Source organism: Saccostrea cucullata, unplaced genomic scaffold (genome assembly GCF_032062105.1).
Source record: "Saccostrea cucullata isolate Sc308-1 unplaced genomic scaffold, CSIRO_AGI_Scuc_v1 ctg502, whole genome shotgun sequence".
Taxonomy (NCBI): domain Eukaryota; kingdom Metazoa; phylum Mollusca; class Bivalvia; order Ostreida; family Ostreidae; genus Saccostrea; species Saccostrea cuccullata.
The window spans coordinates 534,005-555,862 of record NW_026937360.1 but is presented as its reverse complement, the minus strand read 5'-3'; the positions used below and the strand labels follow the sequence as shown (position 1 = coordinate 555,862).

Genomic DNA, 21,858 nt, shown 5'->3' with positions numbered 1-21,858 from the left:
TTGCAACACTGGCATACTATATGGAGAATTTTAAAAAATAATTTGATACGTAATTCATGTAAGTTAAAAGTACATGTTGATGCATGAAACCTTTAGAAATAAAAGTTTGAGGTAACGGACAGTATGAAGCTCGTAAGTCCATACAAGTTATAAGAATCATAAGCAGAGCAAACACTGACCTGTAAGAATATCAAAAGTGTGATCAGGTGCCATGGAGGAGTAAGCACCCCCTGCCGACCGGTCACACCCGCCTGTGCCACTTGTCAAGATCGGTCAATTAATATTTAGATGGCAGTGACATAATATGTCTATTATATTATACATAAATTGAATTTAAACCGAGTACAGTACTCAAAATATCAATTGCATGTGAAAACAACATTGAGATCTGTAAAGCTTAATAGATGCCGTATGTGAAAAAGAAAAACAACTACATCTGTACATGTAAATATACTCAATATGAAAAAAAGTCCCAAAAATCTGTCATTAGTATTTAGAGCTTTGCATAGAAAAACAATTTTTTTTTAAATCAAAGAAAAACAACATGAATGAAGGAAATCTTTAATTTAACGAAGTTAATGCGTTATATGATAATAATGATATACTATTATGATATTTTAGATACATGAACATTTATTATATATTATTTCAAAGAAATGCATAGTTGGAAACAAACACAATGATGATGTAAGACATGATTATTTTAATGGTAATGAAAGCATATGAAATAAATAAATACATTTGCATCGAATATTGTTTCAATCTTAAACATGTAAACTTCCAGTCAAGGCAAAGCAATTGATCTTACGGCATAGTATTTTTGCCTTATTTAAAAGTAATTAATCACTCTTCACTATAGTCATTTTGTAGTTTTATTTAGTTTAATACACGACAAAGTAAATGAGCATTAAACAACAAAACATGTTTTTAAGACATTAGGATAGAATGAACATGAAATAGGAAATTGAAATTTGAAAATGAACTTAAAAGCTTCAAAGTGTACCGGTGTTAGATAAATCAGCACATCCTTCTATCTAATTTTTTTTGTCACTGAATGAATAGTTTTGTTTTCTGTAGATGAAACAACTCTTCTAAATCCAATTCTAATACGAATAGACAAGAGTTCTATATTTTGGATTACAGCTTTTTGCAACAAGTGATTGGTGATTCATTCAACTATACCTCCAGTTTTCCATTTTCAATCGCCAAATTGTTCCTTAACTTGATATTGTTTGCTTTTTCTTGAATTTCAGCCAGAAAACTCTTTGACCAATTTTTGTCGATTGTAGTGTACGGACTGTCGAAGTTCGTCAGCTTCATTCCAGGTGGACTAATTGTGCCGAGTTTTCGTTCTGTTAATACCATGTCATCATTGAAATGAACATGGTTCTCTCTGTCACGTCTCTTCAATGGTTTGCTGTAAAGGTCTTCAATAGACTGTTCTTTACTCTGTTCAAATTGTCTCTGATGAAGGCCGTGTTTGGAATAAATGTCGTCTGCTGTCTGATAATGCGTGTGAAGCGCGCGTAAATTGTTGATATTTTTCCAAGAAGGGATGCCATCGCTAAAAGAGCGAGTGAAAAATTCCGTCGGATGGTCGTATCCATAATTATCCCAGTTCGACTCCATCTGTGAAAGTCTGTTGGTGGTAGGGGTTAATTTGTGGGAGAGGGACACATCCGTCAAAGACGTATCCGTCTACAAAAAAAGATTTTACTGCTAATTTTACCATTCCACCAGTTTCCAAACAGCAGTTGAAATTGAATTACTTTTAGCATACGTCTTTACTACTTCAATATACTTTCAAAAAAAAAAAATTATAGGTTTTCTTTTCACAACAGCTTAGAACATACTAGCAAAATCTAAAGGCAGACGAGAACCTACCGAAGACGACTTTCTGTTGTCTATCAGCCTGTCCCTTTTGTTGGATTTACCAAGAGTTGCTGACAAACTAGACCTGCTCTTTCGCTGTGATCTGCGTTCAAAAGCAGTCTTCACCTAGTTTTTCAATATGATTACAGGTGAGACAAAATTGAGAGATTTTTTTTTGAAAACGTGAATTAAGAGACATAAATCGTGAACAGTTTTTAAACTAAGTATTGTCAGTAAGAATTACTTACATCAGTACTCATCAAGCAATGGAACAAGAAAAAGAAAACACCCTAAAAGAAAATAAATATTTCAAATACTGAGTAGTCAGAAAGGAATTCACGTACAAGTTGGGCATATATAGAATGCAAAGAAACACTAAGAGAAAGATTTTTTAAAAAAGACCAAAACACGTTTATACCTGAAGAGAGTTTAGGAATGTGAAAAGATAAGTAAAGACAAGTGTGTCCTTGGAGTCAATTGAGAAAAATCCCAAAGTCCAAGTCAGCCCGAGAATAGGAAGTAAGACGGCAGCTGCCTTTAGACCAGTTCTGGAAAAAAGAGAAAGATGCTAGTTTTCTAACCTTGCAATGAAATAATCCAAGTAAACAAACCAAATAAGTTGAAATAAGAAATTATGTGCCTTTAAGTCCTTAACAAACAAAAAAGATGTCCTTCTTGTTAGTGTTTTTTTTTCTGTATATCACCATTTTTACGACAATTGGGTATTGATCACAATATTTACCTTACGCTAGATCGTTCGTCTGTTCCTATCTTTGCAGACACCGAAATCGAACGCATCATAGTCCTCAACACAACGAATAAAACGATTGTATTCAACTTATGAAGAGAAAAAGAATGATTATGATTTTAAAAAACCCAATACTTTCGACATAAACGTTGGGAAATATATTCCAAAAATTATCTTCAGTGAATTAAAAATTTTTTTTACCAAAATTAAAAGTCCCACAGCAGGCACAAACGCCACAAGCAAGACTTTACGAGTTAACCAGCATCTGCAGATAAAAAAGGTTTCAGTTTACTTCAATTCATTTATCATAATAGGCCTTAAAATGAAATTAATATATTTAATATGTTATTTTTCTTATTATTATTTTTTTGCCTACACTTACACGGTGTTAGATCCATACTCATCATGAAATATCCCAGCCGATATTCCTACTATCACAATAGGTAAACCTGCATGTTAAAAAGGGTAATTTTATCAATGATTTATTATGTCGGAATGTTTTGTAAATTCAAAAATCACATCAAGCTAGGCTAAAAAAAAACTTCTTATATTTTGTATTTAACATACCCCAGCCAAACGCTAGGTACTTTTTGAAATTCCTGTTTGCTTTAAACACTTGCACGAGCATAACGTACAGATGGAAGCCCTCAATCAACATCCAACAAAACATACTCAGAAGAAAGTAGTGCAGTAATATAGCCATGGACATACAAGCATACTGTAAAAACATTAAGTTCATCAAAAAAGGTGATGTATTCGAATTCATTTTTATACAGGTCCCAAATGGGTTAAAAATCTAGTATTAAAAGATTTTTAATTTTCTTTAAGAGCTATTTTTTTTAATTGCCTCGTACCTTATTCTCAGTGCGGTCTATCCCTACAAGGTATATTATTTGAACCATAATGATACTGATTGCAAGTTGTTCGTGAATCTTGATTCTCTCTTTCTTCAATCTTAAATTAAAGTAAAAGATGATCAAGAAAAAGGTATTTTTCAATGATGGAAGATATCACTTTTTTCAGTAAGATGACATCATTCAGTAGTCATAAATTTTATGGAACTGCTAAGGTGAATATAGAAACATACCTGAAAAATTCGAAAATGACAACAGTGATGAGACATCCTATTATAGATAGACCACATCCTATATACGTCATAATTGTCAGAATCATGGAATTATCATGATCAATCTTACTCTGAAACAAGACAAGAAAACCGTTGGTTCATAGAGGAAAAAGAAACATGAACATTTCTTTTGCTTTTTCTCTCCTTTTTAATACATCCATTCAAATAATGAATACGTGTAAATCGGAAACTGGATAGCCATGTTGAATTACCGTCATACATTTGTATGATTCAGGAAAGCAATCACTATTTCTAGAAAATGCACTTTTTTAAAGTTTTAAAATTAATTCAAGATATACCTGAACGTCAAATACATCCATCAGGATAGCGAAATTAGTCAAATGTGAGCAAACACAAACAGCATGGGTAAGATTGCTCTGTAAGGGATCCAAATGGCATCCTTCTGTTGACCAACGATTTTCCATGGAACTAAACAAGATATGTTTTATACAGTATGAGAGAGCATGGATAGCGTATTCTTATATCCAGTTGAAGCGTATACTACTGATCTCCCCTCCTTGGTTTATGGGTTCTATCTATTTATTTGCTATATGATTAGACTATAATGTGCATAATAAAGATATCAAAAGAATACATGACATGACACAAGTGATATTTATGGTATCTAGCTTTTAAGCAACAATTCATGTTATTTCACCTTGGAAATCATACTAAATTACATCTATTCACTGCTTGAATCGGTCAAATTATGATAATATTTTTTAATTTTGTTTTAAGTTATAAATAAAAAATAGATAAAATACAGATCATACCCATCCGTCATATTGAGAGCAACACAGGTTCTCTGGTAAGAAGAGTTCCACGTCGTGTTCTATATAATATGATATGCCTTTTTGTTAAATTTTAGATATTTTAATTTATTATACATTTTTGCATAAAATTTGCAGGATAAAAGATTCCAAATACGAAAGAGCTTACATCTACACGAAAGACAATGGTTATAGGATGAGTGAGATCTCGATAAGCTGACTCAGGGGTGTTCAACACCCGGGCTGATACGATGTCGGAGCTTATAAACTGACTTTGTCTGGAAATGTTTGGATATCTACAATATAAATGTAAGTAAAAAGACTTTTAATAAAAAAAGTTTGCAATCTGCCACATCCCTCTAACTAAAAATATGCATAAAAAGAAAATTTAAGAATGAAAACCAGTTAAAGATTATATATTATACATCAGCTTAAAAAGGTCTTCGAAGTTCATGCCAAAACGGTCAAACTGGTAGCATTGATACTCACATGTAGTTGTATTTCGTTTCCTCCTCTGCAGCAGATGACAATATATTTGGAATAGTTGGAAATCGTCCAGTGTATATCTGTATAAATTTGTCTATAAAAGAATATTTTAATCATAAAATATTAAATATATACCGGGTATTACGCATTTTGTTCGGTAACATATTGATATCATTTGATACAATATTATGTACCTTTCGTTGAACCAATAGCCGCTTTGAATACAGATGACGTCAGTATCAATCTGTCCGACTTGGCAGGACCGACATTTAAACCCACGGTGTCCTCACAAATAGCAACTCTCTCATGAAATGATATTTCAAAATCTGCCAAAAAATCAAGATTATTTTGAAAATCTGCTTATCCAAAGCTATAGATTATGTGTGCATTAAGAGTACCATCAAACGAAAAAAACTGTACACACGTTGAAGCTTATGGGGATAGTGAAAACCTATTACTAGAGGCATAATTACTATTTACGAAATTAAGTTATATACATGTATAACAGAAAATATCTCTCTCCCTCTAACCTATATTTTCCTGTAAAACGTTTATGCGATCATTAAGTGAGTAGTTGCTAGCAGAACGATGAAATCGTTTCTTCATCATCGAGATTTTCTTCCTTGCGATGTGAGAAGACATAATCTCAACTGAATTTAGGATATTCAGAAATTTTCTTTCCACTGTTGACTGAAAGAAGAAAGTGAAATAAAATGTATAGAAATGCTTCGAGATGATAACATACCATTATTATAATATCAAATTCTAAATCAAATTAATAAGAATTTGAAAATCTTACAAATGCCAATATTTTCCAAGTGTTTGTTGTTTCTGGATCGACAATTTCATTTACAGCCTTTCCATACCCCTGAAGAAAAAATCAAATTTAAGAATAAGTTAATAAATGAGGTTCAAGAAAAAATTACATTGTAGTACTTCATTTTGTGTTTGACTTGTGTAAGTGTTTAATCTTAATCAAGTAACATAAGAACTTCATAAAAATACCTCTGCAATTTCTAACAAGGAATACTCGTGTACGGATGCATTTTCTGTTACGTCTGAAATAGTTACAACGGTCCGTGTTGCCTCTGTTAGATCACCAGGATAAAGGGATGTGTTCGATTTTCTTTTGGCGATGATGTCAGCAAGACTTGATGTGACGTTCAAAATGGATGATGATGATACTACACTTTTATTTCGGAGTGACTCTGCCTTAAGGAGAGTTGAAAATTAATGTTGTGTTTATTTATATTTGGTATAACATCTATATTTTTTGTATTGCTTCTAATTTATCTCAATTTACAACTTTTACTTTTACTCAAAGAAGTCTTTACCAAGCTGAAATTCTTTACGTTATATAGTTACCTCGTTGTAGATATTTTTCATCGCTAGACTAACACAGTGTTCCAAGTTTGGTCTTCCCCACTTTGGGTAGCCATCGATTTCAATGCAACGTCGAGACATATAACCTGTGATGAATCATTTGAAATTTATTTGTTCATTGATATTCAAGATTTTCGCATCATACTCGTACTACAGCCTTTAAATATGATCCTTCTAAAAATATCATGCTTAAAAATGCAATCTTTATGAAAACAGATCATATCACACATATTTTTATCAACATCACAATTTGTCATCGGTTTTACGGGTTTTTTAAAATTATTTTTAATATGATTTCAAGCACGCAAGAAAACGCATCTTAACCATCGTAATTGATCTTTTTAACGTTTTTACAAGAATAATTGTTTTATTTGTAAATTGTGGACAAGTTTTCAAGAAGATTTCGGTTTTAAAAGGAAAGTATAACGGAACTTACCCTCTGTAGAGTAGGGACATTTTGACACTGCTTCTCTGCACATGAATGCTGGGTTCCATTGTACCGTGTATTCGTCCATTATAGTTATCTCTTCAGCACAGAACCTTCCAACTTCATTTAAATCAGACAATTAAATATCATAACAATACAACCAGAACTGATTCTGTAAGCTCATAATAATTTTGTCATACACTATTTTATATTCAATTACAACTGTAGATAAGAATTTGAGAACAGAAGTATAATTGCTCATAGGCTTTGATTTTAATTATCTAAATATATAAATATCAAAAAACTTTTTTTTTTGTTTCCATGTGACAATTTTGCAGGAAATTCCGGGATCCTTTTATTTCATAAGGAAACTTGACAAAGGAAGGTATATTTCTTAAGCAAGTTAAAGGTAAAAGTTACCTTCATATCTAAGACTAAAGTTAGAATCCTTGACAAAGGCAGTGTCGACTTGAAACTGAATCAACAATGAATTGCTTGATGATAGTGATGTGGTCATATTCCTCCTGATGTCCTCGTACTGACCAGGTGCTATACAGAAAGTTCCATTTTGTCCCATGAGGCCTACAACCTGTTAAAAGTTTCTATGCTGCAGGCCTTTGTTGTTTTTACAAGATACTGCTTACTTGATAGTAACATTTGATTTGTTTTTCAGAAGAAGAAAAACAAGAAAGGATTAATTAGTTATCTTCTTACTAGTATTTTAAATCAGACAGAAGCAGTTATTGCACGGTAAATTCCCTCTTACGGAAAGAAGAAAAACAGTTTAAGTACATGTTTATTAATTTTTACTCTTTGTAGCAATGAATTTCTAATTTTAAAAATTTGAAAATTCAATTTTGGTAACTTTGTTGTGATCAAACAACACTTGGAATGATCCATATATTACATAGCCTGTAAAATGCTTTGGACTTTTGTAACAGATTAAAACTATAACAACTTTGATATAAGTATAATTTTTATCTTCAGTACTAGTATGCTTTCCAAAATAAGACAAACATTTAATTAATAGAAAAATTATTATTATTATTAGCAATTTTCAAGAAAATTATCATACTTCCTGATAAAAAAAACCCCATAAATTAAGCAGTCTGTTAATATCAATCTAAGAAAAAAAACAATTTCTAAATTGCAGATTACGTTATAGACTAAATATTATTTCAAATCTGTGAAGAAATCCTTCGGTGCATATTATTGTTACTACTCGGAATGTATCTTTTTAGTCTGTGCAAAGCACATTTTCATTAGCTGAATATCCAAGACTACTTTGAATCCATGCAAGCCTAGTGACAGGAACCTCTGCTTACAAATTATAATTGTTGGTTAAAGGAACTACTATTGATGTGAATTTTAGGTTATGATAATTGTTACTGTGCATATAAATTCAAGTTAAATTGCGATAGACTTAGTTGACAGTAACTATAGTGCAATTTTCCTGACTTTTCAAGCAGGTGATATTTTGCACACATTTTACTAAGGTAGCTCAAAAGTTCATGTGTTTTACATGTTCATTTTTAAGTTAATTTTTTGTACTAAGTATAAGTATTGTTTCACATTTTATTAGGTGTTCATTTTTTCTCTTGTTTTTTTTTAAGTCAATTTTTTGTAATATTATTGTTTTATAATTAGCAGATATTTAAACAAGCATGCTCAAATATGGATATTAATTAATATGCATTCATTTTTCTGTTTTCTTTTTTTTCATATATTCTCTTTCAATTTGTTTTCTATATTTTTATTTGTTAAATTTTCAGTCATTATATAAATTGTGTTGGAGAACACGTTGATCTTGAACTACCAATTTAAAATCAAAGATTAATTGATCCTATACCAAATAATGCCTTAGAAAGGAAGAAACATTTCTAAAACATGTAAATGTTGCCGGGATCTTCCAATATGTACCCAGACTGCACTCAAATTAGGCAGACTAATTAGGTCCCGAGTTCAAAGAGGGAAGAAGCGTAAATATCTAAAGAGGGAAGAACAAGCATTAAAATAGTTATCAAGACACCTTTTTGAAGACTATCAATGAAGAATTACTATCAAAAGAAGGGAAATGACCGAAAGACTGACCTTTAAATTGCTTTTCCGCGACTCACAAGATATATCGGCTGTCGGATTCAGGTTGTAAGGCCAACCCGCGAAGAATGTTACATTTATCAGAGTGTTTTGGGGGCTTGTGATGGTCCACTGATGATGCTGAATCCCGCTTTTGGAATAACTTTTGTAATCCACCGTTACGTATTTATCACTAAAGTTCTGAGTATAGTCTGTGGCATTGTAATGAATTTCATGTGAAGGAGTATTTTGCAGACCATCGTTGTTGCACATAACTGTAATAAAATGTAATAAAATGTTTAACATAAAAATACTGAAAATTTAATAATTCGAATATAAAAAGTTAACTAAAAATGTTTGTATAATTTTTTGGATTTTTTTTTTTTCAATTATTCCTTTTTCCTTACTATGTTTATTTTTGTTAGATCAAGGAGTAAAATTTTTGGTACCTTCAATGTATTAAAAAATTAACATTAATACAAAATGATTTTGACCACCGCCCAATAAAGACTGCAAACTTTTAAATACATGTATTTTTACTCCTTTGGTTTTAAATAATAATCATTCATAATTTTTTTTTTTTCAATTAAGGCTTTTTCCATTTTTTACTTACAGCAGAAAAAGCCTGGTAAGAGAATGAGTATGAAAATTCCTGTGGACATGACGAACATACTGGATTTTTTCTGAAAATACACATGGTACTGGTAATGAAATATATCCAGACTTTATGGTTATAAGATAAACAATGTAATAAAAATACAGAAAATGTTACAATTTTTATAAAATTGAAAGTTTGAACACGCATATAAAAAAATGAAAAGAAACTTTAAAAATGATTTTATTCTTGAGATGGATTATTTTTTTTTTTTTTTTTTTTTTTCTAGAGAATTCAACAAGTCGTCTAGTGTGTCATTTTAACTCCAATGTATTATAGGGTGACTTTAACATCGTTCTTCAATATCTAAGCTTCAATGGCAGTACGACAAACTAAGATCGAAATTGCATGCAAACACACTTTTATCGCAAAAACCTATCATTACGTCGGTAAGTGTCAAAACAAAACGACAAAACAGAGCCTTAAAGATGGCCATCTAATTGCACATAATCATCTTCTGAAAAATGAAAGTGTGTAAGAAGTCTCCATGACTATCTCGTTTCGTCAGCTCCAGATCTTTAAACATTTGGTCAACACTGGCATTTCCGATTATTTATGTAATGAAGTCCGCTTGACAAACAAGCCTTATTTACACTTGCAAGTGACACTCCGTAAACACCGAGATATTCCGAAACATTAGCTCCTGTCTTTACTGTTTAAGCACCTTTCACTAACTTTGTTCATTAAACTGTATCCTTTCACAATTCTTGGTCCCACTATATCCAGACTTTGTTTTATTTTTACATCATCTAGACTTTGCTTTAGTTTTTTTTTACATCCTATAGTCGCTGCCTAAATTAGTTTCGGTGCCAACAACATGTACATCTAAACTGAACTTATTAACTCTTCACTTCATGTTCACCATGAAACGCTCTTAATATGAATGGGAGGAAATTTGAAGGACCATGATTAAGGCAAATACATGTATTTTGATAAAATTACCATCTTGCAGTGTTGGTGCCATTTCAAAGAGAATCATCTTGGGGCCAACTGTGCAAGAAAAAAAAATCAAACTTATGATAATATATGTAATTTAGATTTTAAATTGTACAAATTATGCTCTGGATCCAATATAAGCCATCTAAGGGCTAGAAGTTTCACAAAGGGAATATATATTAAGGGTCTTCTTCACAAAATTAACAGCGTGATCATGAAGAATAAAATAAGAAGTGTAATTAAGAATTCCAACGTGTGTAATTTTAACTTTTGTGGAAATCATGGATCTAAAAATTAATTAATTATATTTTCATTTAAAAGATTCACTCAATTGTAATAATGTATAAATGAGGAAACAATAATCGGCCAATTTATTTTGTGTACATTATCATTAAACTCTTTTGAGTAAATCAATCGTTTTTGTTTTGTTTTTGATTGTTTGTTATTTTATATTAATTTTTTGGGGGTCAACTATGCCATAGGATTTGTTCGATTTAAACACTAGTTTATATTTCTTTTTAGAAAACTGTTGGCCTTACGGTTAAAAAAATAAAACAGGAAAAATATACTTCAGGCAAAAGTGACTTTTTCTGGTCAACCATCTTATTCTAAACCATGACTCCATCTGTTTTATTGTTGCTAAATTTGCTAAAATGTATTGGTAATTAAAATGTCTTACCTTCTGATCTTTATGTTACTTCAGGTCATCATCAGCTTTGTCGGAGGATACGATGTACACTTCGAAATATAGTAGTAGTTTTTAATATCTATAAAATGTAAAATATTTTTTAATTTAATTCTCAAATGATCACGTTAAATCGAAACATTGATTTTTTTATTGTTGCGATAATTAATTAATAAGTAACTTAATATTAATGAAAAATGGTTACATAAATATAATTCTTTGAAAAATACAGCTGTATTACTCTTTAAAAAAGATCCTGATCTTAATTCCTAGATTATACTTTCATAATGTTAGTTAGATTTTGAAACTTAATTCACGTAAGAGTATTGGAATAACTCTCTCAAGATACATCCTAGATAGCATTGTAAATACTGCATTAAATTTTGTTCTTTTGAAAAAGCTTAAATTCATCCTTAGACAAAACTCTTTTTAAAATATATTCAACTCTTGTCAGGCTCAATCTCGAATATGCTTCAATTGTCAGGGACGGCTGTACACTTTATGATATAGAAAAATTCAGCTTGCTGCTGCAAGAACCATCACTATAATCTTCAAAAATATTTTCGATTAGTTATTATGGATTTTTATCTTTTTTAAAATTTTACTTTTAATCATTGCTCATACAAACGATATAGTCAACATATAAATTGTGTCATTTTTGTAACATCATTTATTATTTTATATAATCAGATAAGCAGAATACTTATATACAAGTACTGTAGAATATATTTGGAGTCATGAATACTACAGGACGGTGTATGTAGACCTTTTACTTCTTTCTTTGTGCAAATGAGTTTTTATTTTCAGAAGGCATGGATCACTGTAATATGTCTTCACCATTTGTAAGGAAGTTACATGAACTCCGTAAAAATCTCTTCCCTCACTTTCTCGAATACAAAAAATACTCCAAACTTTCATGAAGTATGATAATAATATTTTATAATAAGACTTCAAAGGGCTTTACTTTATAAAGTACACATCTAGGTATAGTTCAGTAAATACTACATGTACTCATAGAAATCCGAATATGGACGACTGAATGCATTATCAGAATAAAATTAAGTTTTGAGTGAGATTAAAAGTATTCTCAAGCTAAAATTTAATTTAAGTTTTTTACCTATTTTCGAAGATTTATTCCTTTGAATTGTGAAAGATAATTCAAGTTGTATTCAAGTTCTTTATTGACTTTGAGCTTTATAGCTCATCAGTACAAACAAATACAAACATGACTGTACAGGTTTACAGGAAAATATGATAATTATGTACATATGATACAAATATATACATATGACATAAATGATTAATTTAACATGTCTTTTCTAGTTTTTCGGCTAAGGTAAATAAATTTACCTAAGTTGCATAGTTCTTTCACATTTTCAACATTAAAAAGTTGCAACAATTTAAACATTGAAGGTTTTTTCCAATAATAAGACTTTAAGTATTTTTTACGGTGTATTTCATAAGCGGGACATATTAAAATAAAATGATAAATGATTAAATATGGTAATATTTATTTACGTATATATGCAATTAATTCCTTGATCATCCTCATTCCGAACCATTCTGTTTTTTATTTTATGGAACATTTATTCAGATAAAAAAGACAAATGATTGTTCTTTTAAAAAATAATAATGAAAATTTCAGCCGGGAATAGGGCTCTATATCAAAAACAGGGGGAAAGTTAACTTTAAAATATTTTTTACAAATATTTTTTTCTTATTCATTAATACCTATCAGCCTTTAATTTATCCATACCGAATCCCATGTTTCCATGGTTGTTAAAAATATATTAATTTTTTTCTTTATTCATAAATATCTATCTGTCCTCAAATTAACCCAGTATTTTTACTTACATGATTTTTGTTGGTTAAAACTCCGCTTGGCTGAGGAAAATACCCATGTACAATGAATTTCGTTATCTTGTCTTCTCTCTGGAGTTTATCGTCTGCCTCTTTGATCTAAGTCAACAAAACGCTTCCGTAAACGATGTTTGGACAGAAACTCCCTTTGGTATCAACTGTGTTTAGGACATTACTGACTTCGTTGAATCATAATCATCAGATTTTAAAAACTGTCGTTTAGTACGTGTCTGAAGACAGGTTCAGAACTAATATATATTTATATTCAGCTGCTTAATCATTTTACTGATGTGTAAATAAAATATAAAAAGCGAGTTCATCAATTAAAAAAAAACGCTGTAATTTAATGTTATCAAACATTTTTGCATGAAGAATATAAAAGTTTCTTTCATTTTATTTCTTTATATTGAAATGAACATTAATTTTTACTGTGATTCCAAAGGAAATTTTTTTCTTTGGGGGAAAGACATGAAGGGGCAAAAATGGTAGGTTGGAACAGTCTTTTAATTCGAAAAGGCGATTTTTCTTTATTCTTCTTCAGTAAAAATTTTGCTATCGAAGGTTTTATAAGAATGTGCATATGAGTATTACTCGACTAAATGCATTAAATAAGTATCATGGTGTCAAATATTTGAAATATCCTACTACTTTTTAAAACCTCTCAGTAATTTATATGGTTTCAAATAAGATTGACATATCGTTGAAGTCACTCGGTAACCAATTATCCGGGGATGAAATAGCTAGGCTACTGTGAAAATGACCTGCCAAATCTCGTATCATTCCTGCGTGGTTGGACCATAGAGTATAATGACAATATAATTTAAATTAATACATTTTTCATCTAGAAATGAACTACTGTTTCCAGTTTTGTGTTTGAATTTCTGATAATGAATACGAAACAAATACGAAAACAATATCTACAGGTACTAAAATAGTACATTTCAACCTTTTGCAAGTTTACGTACATAAAAATGTACTTGTATATATACACAGAAAGATTGGCCCGTTTTAAGTTGTGTCTTGAAATGTTCGGACAGACACATGTATGTCATCTATTTTTTCTTATTTTTTAAAAGTTTTCCAGACTTTTTGTACAGTGTTTTAGATTATGGTTATATTATTGAAGACTGTATATTTAAGAAATAAACAGCAATGTTAAAAAGTTCTCTGGGAAATGAACTTAGTTTGTCACGTGATCAAATCCTGTGAAGCCCGAAGGGCTTCTCAGTAGATTTGACCACGTACCAGCTAAGTTCATTTCCTGTGAACTTTTTTTAAATTGTTGTTTATCACTTGTATTTACATTTGAGATGAATACATTTCTAGTTAAACTGCATTTATTACACGAATGGGCCGCCGTATTAGTAAACTGTGACGCGCAATGACCTAGAAGTTGAAAGTTCGTCTGGCTCCAACATTTGAATATTTACAATGATGTTCAGCTGTGTCCAGTTCAGGATTTCTTTGTTAAGAACAATTATACCTACTGAGAATAATCTTATTAGTTCTTTAAAGACCTATATGTATACTCGATTCTCCTTATATCGCGGGTTCCATTGTATCGCGGTATATTAAAAAAATTCAGATACATTGCTCATATCCTTTTTATTGAAAAATTTATCTGTCTGTCGTCTGAATGTAAATTTTTGTGATGAATGAAATATATGGAATACATGGAATATGCGTTGGAAAAAAATTATTCAAATAATACGTAATTTTACAGATTTTCATCCCTGTTTTATTATATTTAGACCACTTAATTTATAATCTAGTAAAATTCATAATAAAGTTCATGTTTTGAAAATCTTTAGTTTGTATAATTGATGAGGAATTACATCGTAAATTTAAATATAAAAATTGAAGTCCATGTCAACCACAAGTTTCCATGTTTTCCCTTACTGCGATACTATGAGACTCTCCAATTAAGGAGGTAAATAAGACTTCCTGTTTTAAAAATAGACTACAGATAAAACAATGCATGCTTGGGAAATAATTTGACACTAAAAAAGTTAGGCGATAGTTTGGTTTATGAATATCATTTGATGAAAGTTATAGTAAAAAATTGGAATAACACTTTTTATGCAAAAGTATTAAGTACCGCGATATAATGAGGCACCAGTATAAACAATATCATCTCGCTCACACTTGTCACGATGACTATGATTGGCTTAAAATAAAAAAACAATTTCCTGATCTGACATCTGATTGGTCACTTGGAGCCATTTGGTCACACTTTGACCTCTGACCCTCAAATAGGTTCATACAAAAACATTTACATTTTCAAATAATTTCCCTAAGATTCTTTCCAAAAAGTAGCATTGTTCATTTTCTACCATGAATGCGCATGAATATCTCCATTGTCACGTCACAATACCGCACTTGACGTACAACTATAGTGCAAACTGATTGGATTTAAAAGTTAATTTGTGTAAATTTACATTTGTAAATTTGTGGCTACTCATCAGAAAAATAATGTAAATATAAGAAATGAATTTAATTTTTAAAGATTCATGAGGTATATGAACTGCAACGCTTCACGCCGGCATATTGCTGGCGTGAAGCGTCGTAGTTCATAACCTCACGAATCTTCAAAATTTAAATTCATTTCTTAAATGAACATATTTTCTCCTCAATGGGTTCATCTAAGAAAAATATTTGAAAATGTAAATATATTCAAATTGACGAATAATGAATTCGTTTCATGTCGCTTGACCATTTTCACGAGAGTTATTGTCCGTTTTTTTTAAAAAGTTATTAAAATCATTCTCTTCTCTCCGGATTTTTATCATATATTAGGCTTTTTTTGCTTTATCTTATTATATTGTGAATTATACAAATCAAGTTTTATAACAAGAAAGTTAATTTGTAGAGACTGAAAATTTCTATCAGAATCATTTGAGGAGTTTACATGTAGGTTATTAAAGCTTCTTTAGTTGAAAACTAAGGGAAAAATTCTGATCACATTGACTTCCATTAAATTTTTTAAATTACTAACTTTTTTGGATATTTTGTGATCATCTAATTCTTATATACATGTATTCTTAAGGTATTATTGACTATGAAATCAAAATCAGGTATCTTTCATATGCCCGATCTTGCCAGGGTTACGGCCCTTACGTATGTTTTCTCACAAAAAATATGTTGATTTGTATATTAAGCTTTATTCCTAAATACAATAGACATTTTTCACAATTGTCATTTCAATATCACAAATTTCAGGAATAAGAAAAATATCAATTAAATATGTGAACTTTATAATCTGTTAGATATTAACATTGTCTCTATACATTGTTCATTTTACTAAAACTAAAGCATATCTAGTATGAATTTATACGCATTCATTTTTCTAACTTTCTGAATAAGATACATAAAATGAACTCAACCAATCTGGTTCTTGGAAAAAAACGTTTATGAATACAATCAGCACATTTACGATGTAGCACTGGGATGCACAGTTTAATAGCACATTTTCACAATGTTGATCGTTATCACAATAAATGTATCACTCAGTCTTATGGAATCACGTGAATCTCGGTGCTTCCATGCCCCACAGGAAATTGTCCATGTATGGAAGAAGTGATGACGTCATGTTGTAGATATCCTCCAACGTGGTATCAATGGATGGAATGGAATAGGTGACGTCACTATTCAACTTCCGCTTCTTCTTTGTCGGCGTTGGGTCATCCTGAAAGGGATCCCTGATCCTGATGCTGGATTTGAGAATGGACGATTCCGTAAGCTCAGGTTTGAATGAAACACAGCCAGTCTCTTTGTGTGGTGACTTCGATGATGATGTCTCGAAGGCTGATGCAAGAGCTGGAAAGGAGTAGGGAACACATCCATTGGAAAGTGACGGCGCACTTAAACACAAAGGTGGATTTGGCCAAATTGACTGAGTCATGTGGGGCTCCTCCTTCAGAATTCGCAAGGTTTCCGCCAAGTTGTTTGGTGCTGCATCTTCTTCCTCGGGAATCTGCCTACGTTTCTTGGATGTGGGTTGCAGCTGGAAAACGGATCTGGTTTTCTGTAGCGTACATAAGAGATCCGATATGTCACCACGCACGGGCTCTTTCTTGTGATTACGATCTGTTTTTCTCTTTCCCTTGAACCATTCCTGAAAGTCAATTCGAAAATTATTATATATAAATGAACATCGAAGTGTTATGTACAGAGGAATAATTTGAGAAATTTGAGAAAATAAGTTTCTGTTGAATTAGTATTTTTTGTAAGAAGAAATTGAACTATCATTCGATTTAAAAGGTTGTTATGTTTATTATAATTAACACTACTTTTAAATTTTTCGTTTACAGTACGAGGGTTGTCCAAAAAGTCCGTGGACAAGTGCTTTATTTTCTTTATAAAGTCTGCAATGGCAAACATGTACATGTAAGATAATATCTTAATACAGACCATGATTGAGTATAAAGAAACAAAAATTAAAACATTCACATCTATTTACTAAACATTATAGGTGTAAATACTTTATACAGGGTGTTTCACAATATATGTCACATATCTAAAGACAGATAGATAAATGAAAACTAAAGCAACATATACAATTTATATATTCTTTTAATCAGTACCTATTCAAAATTATTTTTTGGCATCAGAAGTATCCAACATTCTCCACTTCAGTTACTATGGCAACAAATTATAATGTAAATACTTTATATATTCCCAACATTGTCCTAAGAGACAAATGCTAAGAAATTTCTTACCACTGTTTTGAAAGTTTCAGAAATATTAATTTTCTTGGCTTTTTATCAACTCCCCAAGTGCATATCTATTGTTATTTGAAGTTGCATTTTAAATGTGTGTTTCGGAACTAATATATGTTATTTACGCTAAACTTTAGATGTACCTAATGGTTTAATTTTAAAATTCAAAACAATACACAAAATTTAATCGGCTCTGAATGTCAATTGATTAAAATGCTGAAATCTTGCATGCAGACAAACTTAACTCAAATTTAAGACTTCTAAATACACTTGATACACTTACCTGCATTGTTTCAATCCTTTTCCCTAGATTAGATCTAACTTTCATGAGTTTTTCTCACTGATTGACTTCATTTTGATATTGTTCTCATTTCTTAATTTTTTTTTCTTGGGGCTTTGGGGGCAATTGCCTCCTGGGGTTTATTTTCATTTTTTTTTTTTTGGATAATTTAGTTCAAACACAACACAATTATTCTTAATATACGAAAACTAAACAGCAATTTGTTTGATTTTTTCATATCCATCCTGTACAATTTTTCAGGATATCTATCCAGTAGAAGTTTAGAACAAATCTTTGCTGCAAGTTGTTCTCCATTTTGAGGACAGCTGAAATTGTGCCATCACTAATTATATCATCAGTTACTTCATGGTATATTATAATTTCTCCAATACTTTGCAATATCTTAATTTTAGATCAGTATGCTTACTTATAGTGTTTTGGTATTTTCGGTATCATGCACGATATTCAGATTATGCCCATTTAGATGTGTGATATATATTGTGAAACACCCTGTATATACAAGCCACACGGGCCAGTCTGAAGTAAATCTTATTTCATGATAACGTCAGAAATATTAATTTTAAATTTTTATCACATGTTCATAGATGCACGCTATTTTTCTCTATTAAACCACATTGTCAAATGTGTGCAATCATATTTATTTGTGTTTAGATTATAATCAATTTAATTTTAAAATTCAAAACAATACACAATAATTTATAAGCGTCATCAATATCAACACAGGCTGCAAAGCCCAGTTCGACGGCGTTAGATTTGAAACAACGTCATTAATAGGAATATCATATTTTCATCAAATAACAGTGGTTTTCCACTTCTTAAAGTGGTCTCCGAAATTTTATACACCGATGAAAAATAGATACACCACTTGCAAATCACTGGACTAAATATTTTCCAATAAATTTAAATTCTTTGAATAAAAATTTTGTGTTTGAGGACGGTTCAACCATATTAACAATAATTGTGTGATTAGACACTGTCCCGTTCGGATGGCCGACGTCGCTTTTTCTTTGAATTTTTGAAACATACTTCTAGCTGTTTTCACGCAATATTTTCATTCTCTATTTAGCAAGCAATACTAAATGTATCAGAAAACGGCCAAAATCGTTTTATTTGTGATATGGTATTAAATATTTATTCAGTTTTGACTCGTTTTAAAAAGAAAATAATCATTTCAATCAGATCACTTTATTTAAAAGCTGCACAATGACATTTTAAATCTGGTCCGTGCGCACTATCGGCGACCTTTAATGACTAAGATTTTTACAAAAATATTAAGTTCAAACAAATAAAATCTAATATTTTGGTATACAATAAGGATATCTTGAACCCTTCATTTTGACAATTTTGCCACTGTCCACGTACTTTTTGGACAATTCTCGTACTCTTTAACAAAATTCAGAAGAGCAAAATTTCACTAGTGAATGTTATGTCAATGCGTTTTTAATTTTTTACCGTCACAAAAAAAGCACACGAAAAGGCCCAGGGGCCACATCGCTCTCCTGAGCAACTCAGGTTAGGTAAAAGCTAAATCAGTTCAGTATAGAAGACTTTCTTATTTACAAAAGTTATTCCCCTTTGCAGGATCGTAAGGCAGTTTTCCTTCTCTAATCTTGCCACCTTTATGGGTCAGTATTTTAAAAATAAAAACTGTATGAATATGTTCATTATGTTTTTCATGTTGCCCTATACTCTGACAATACAGGTACAGATCGAAAATGTCCGATAAGGTATAAAGATTAAAAAAATTAACGGGTAACTTACAAAGGACAAAGTGGGAAAAATGAGTGTTACGCCGACAACGGGAGATAACTCTTAGGAATACACATATCTATACTTCCTACGGATGCTTTTAAATGAAATACATAATGACTTTGCTGTTTTTAAGATGAAAATTTTTATTATTGATATAGCCTTTATATTCATTTGAATAACTATTATCTACTTTAATGGCTCTTCTATATTCTCCTTGTTGGTCATGATGTGAAAAAAAATTAAATCTACATTACCTTTCTTGACGCGTTTATATTGATGATCAATCATGGCTTTGTTGTTCTTGTGAATAAATTTAACGATTTTTCCTATGTATCCCTACGTAAAACCTTGATGGGCATTGTTGCCCCACTCTACATAATATACTGGTAGTACCACCAGGGGTCATAATTTGAACAAACTTGAATCTACACTACCAGAGCTGCTTCCACATAAATATTATCAAACACAGCTTTGCTGTTCTTAGGGAGGAAATTTTTAGAGATTTTTGCTAGTATGTTTTCCTATGTTAAACTTTGATTCTCCATTGTGGCCCTACCCTAACCCCGGGTGTCATGATTTGAAGAAAATTGAATCTACACTACCAGAGGATACTTCCATATAACTATGACCAATCTTGGCTTTGCTGTTCTTGAGAAGAAGATTTTTAAAGAATTTTACCATGTATTCCTTAAGTTTAATTTTAATTTTCGCATGAGTATCATGTTTCCTTGCCCAGTGGTTCTTAACAAGAAGATTTTTAAAATTGCTATTAATTTTACACTAATTCATAAATATCTCCCCTTGAAAAAGGTGTGACACTTTAAATCCCTTTTACCCAAGAATACTTTGTGGCAAAGTTTGGTTGAGATTGACCCAGTGGTTCTTGAGAAGAAGATGAAAATGTGAAAAAGATTACGACGACAACGATAGACAACGGACAGGTTTTGATCAGCTAAAAAGTAAAGTTTTCTTTTTCGAGCAAAAATTGAAGCAATTTATAGATTTTGTATGAAAATAATTCTTCAGACAATTTTGTCAGAAGTTTCTGTAAAATTGGTTTTGACATTAAGTTTACAGTGTATATTCGGAAATTCTAGTTTTACCTGACTCTCTTGTCAGTTTCTCCAAAAGATTTGTCCGTTGATAGAATCTTCATCACGTCAAGGTGAATGCACTAAAAAGTTTAATATCTGTTTTCTTTTTATATTACTTTCAACAAAATGCAAAAATTGAAGCAATTTATAGATTTTGTATGAAAATAATTCTTCAGACAATTAAAATACATGTATGTCAATATGCATATAAAGATTTGATTGCCTTTATTATGTGTACAGAAGATTTTTTTATATGGAATATTTATCACACTGTAATGATGATTTTATAACCTCATAAATTTTTCATTTCACATGGTTTTAAAAAAAAAAGAAAAAAAAAAAGAAAGGATCGACCGAGATTCATTAAAAAGAGAGACATAACCACTAGACCAGTATATTGCTATATGCAAATAAAATCACATACATGTATATATTCATGTTTTCATGTTCGGTATTCACACAATCCATTGTGTTTGATTTATTTAGCCTTTATTAAACAGTTCTAATAGATGTAATAAGAACTCCAAACCTGTTTTATACGCAATAACTCTCCTGCCCCTGCGCTAAAAATAGCGACATGTAATACTATAAATACTAATAAAACAAACGGGGCGATGGAGGGGCGAGAGACGTCCGTTTTGGTATAAAATTACATTGAATAAGCTTCTCTTCATCAAACAGTCAGAATGTATAAATTTACGCGAACTTTGACCTTTTGACCTCAAAATCAATAGAAAGTGTTATATAAAATTTCATTGCAATAGCTCAAATGGTTTAATTTCTGAAATTTGCTTATTTATGACCTTGACCTTTGACCTTTTGACCTCAAAATCAATATTTTATATTACTTTTCATTGCAAAAGCAAAGGGTTCTCGAGATATCGTGTGGAAACGAAAGCGTTACAGACAGACAGAAAGACGGACCAGGGGCCATATCGCTCACCTGAGCACTTGATATGTAAAACTAAA

General features: G+C 31.0%; 2 protein-coding genes across 2 annotated transcripts; both read right to left on the bottom strand.

Moving 5' to 3' along the window:
- Positions 1–1,169: 1,169 nt before the first annotated feature.
- On the bottom strand, positions 1,170–9,550 carry LOC134248041 (adhesion G protein-coupled receptor L4-like). Its single transcript, XM_062730462.1, has 23 exons — positions 9,502–9,550; positions 8,904–9,163; positions 7,233–7,401; positions 6,822–6,932; positions 6,368–6,471; positions 6,008–6,214; positions 5,802–5,870; positions 5,533–5,692; positions 5,197–5,328; positions 5,006–5,096; positions 4,686–4,812; positions 4,520–4,578; positions 4,046–4,175; positions 3,708–3,817; positions 3,475–3,574; positions 3,188–3,338; positions 3,003–3,069; positions 2,822–2,885; positions 2,615–2,709; positions 2,291–2,420; positions 2,121–2,162; positions 1,885–1,998; positions 1,170–1,698 (listed from the first exon to the last, which is right to left on the bottom strand). The coding sequence occupies exons 1-23, from the start codon at positions 9,548–9,550 to the stop codon at positions 1,177–1,179; spliced, it is 3,063 nt and encodes a 1,020-aa protein (XP_062586446.1). The 3' UTR covers positions 1,170–1,176.
- Positions 9,551–16,369: 6,819 nt separating this feature from the next.
- LOC134248040 (uncharacterized) lies at positions 16,370–18,031 on the bottom strand. Its single transcript, XM_062730461.1, has 2 exons — positions 18,026–18,031; positions 16,370–17,138 (listed from the first exon to the last, which is right to left on the bottom strand). Exons 1-2 carry the CDS (start codon positions 18,029–18,031, stop codon positions 16,545–16,547), a joined length of 600 nt encoding a protein of 199 aa, XP_062586445.1. The 3' UTR covers positions 16,370–16,544.
- Between the last annotated feature and the right edge of the window lie 3,827 nt (positions 18,032–21,858).

Coding starts and splice junctions, on each gene's coding strand:
- LOC134248041 (XM_062730462.1), bottom strand. CDS start 9,550: ATGTCCACAGGAATTTTCATACTCATTCTCTTACCAGGCTTTTTCTGC. Junction 5,871..6,007: donor CCTTGTTAGAAATTGCAGAG/GTATTTTTATGA, acceptor TTTTTTCTTCAG/GGGTATGGAAAGGCTGTAAA. Junction 2,421..2,614: donor GACGAACGATCTAGCGTAAG/GTAAATATTGTG, acceptor TCTTTTTTCCAG/AACTGGTCTAAAGGCAGCTG.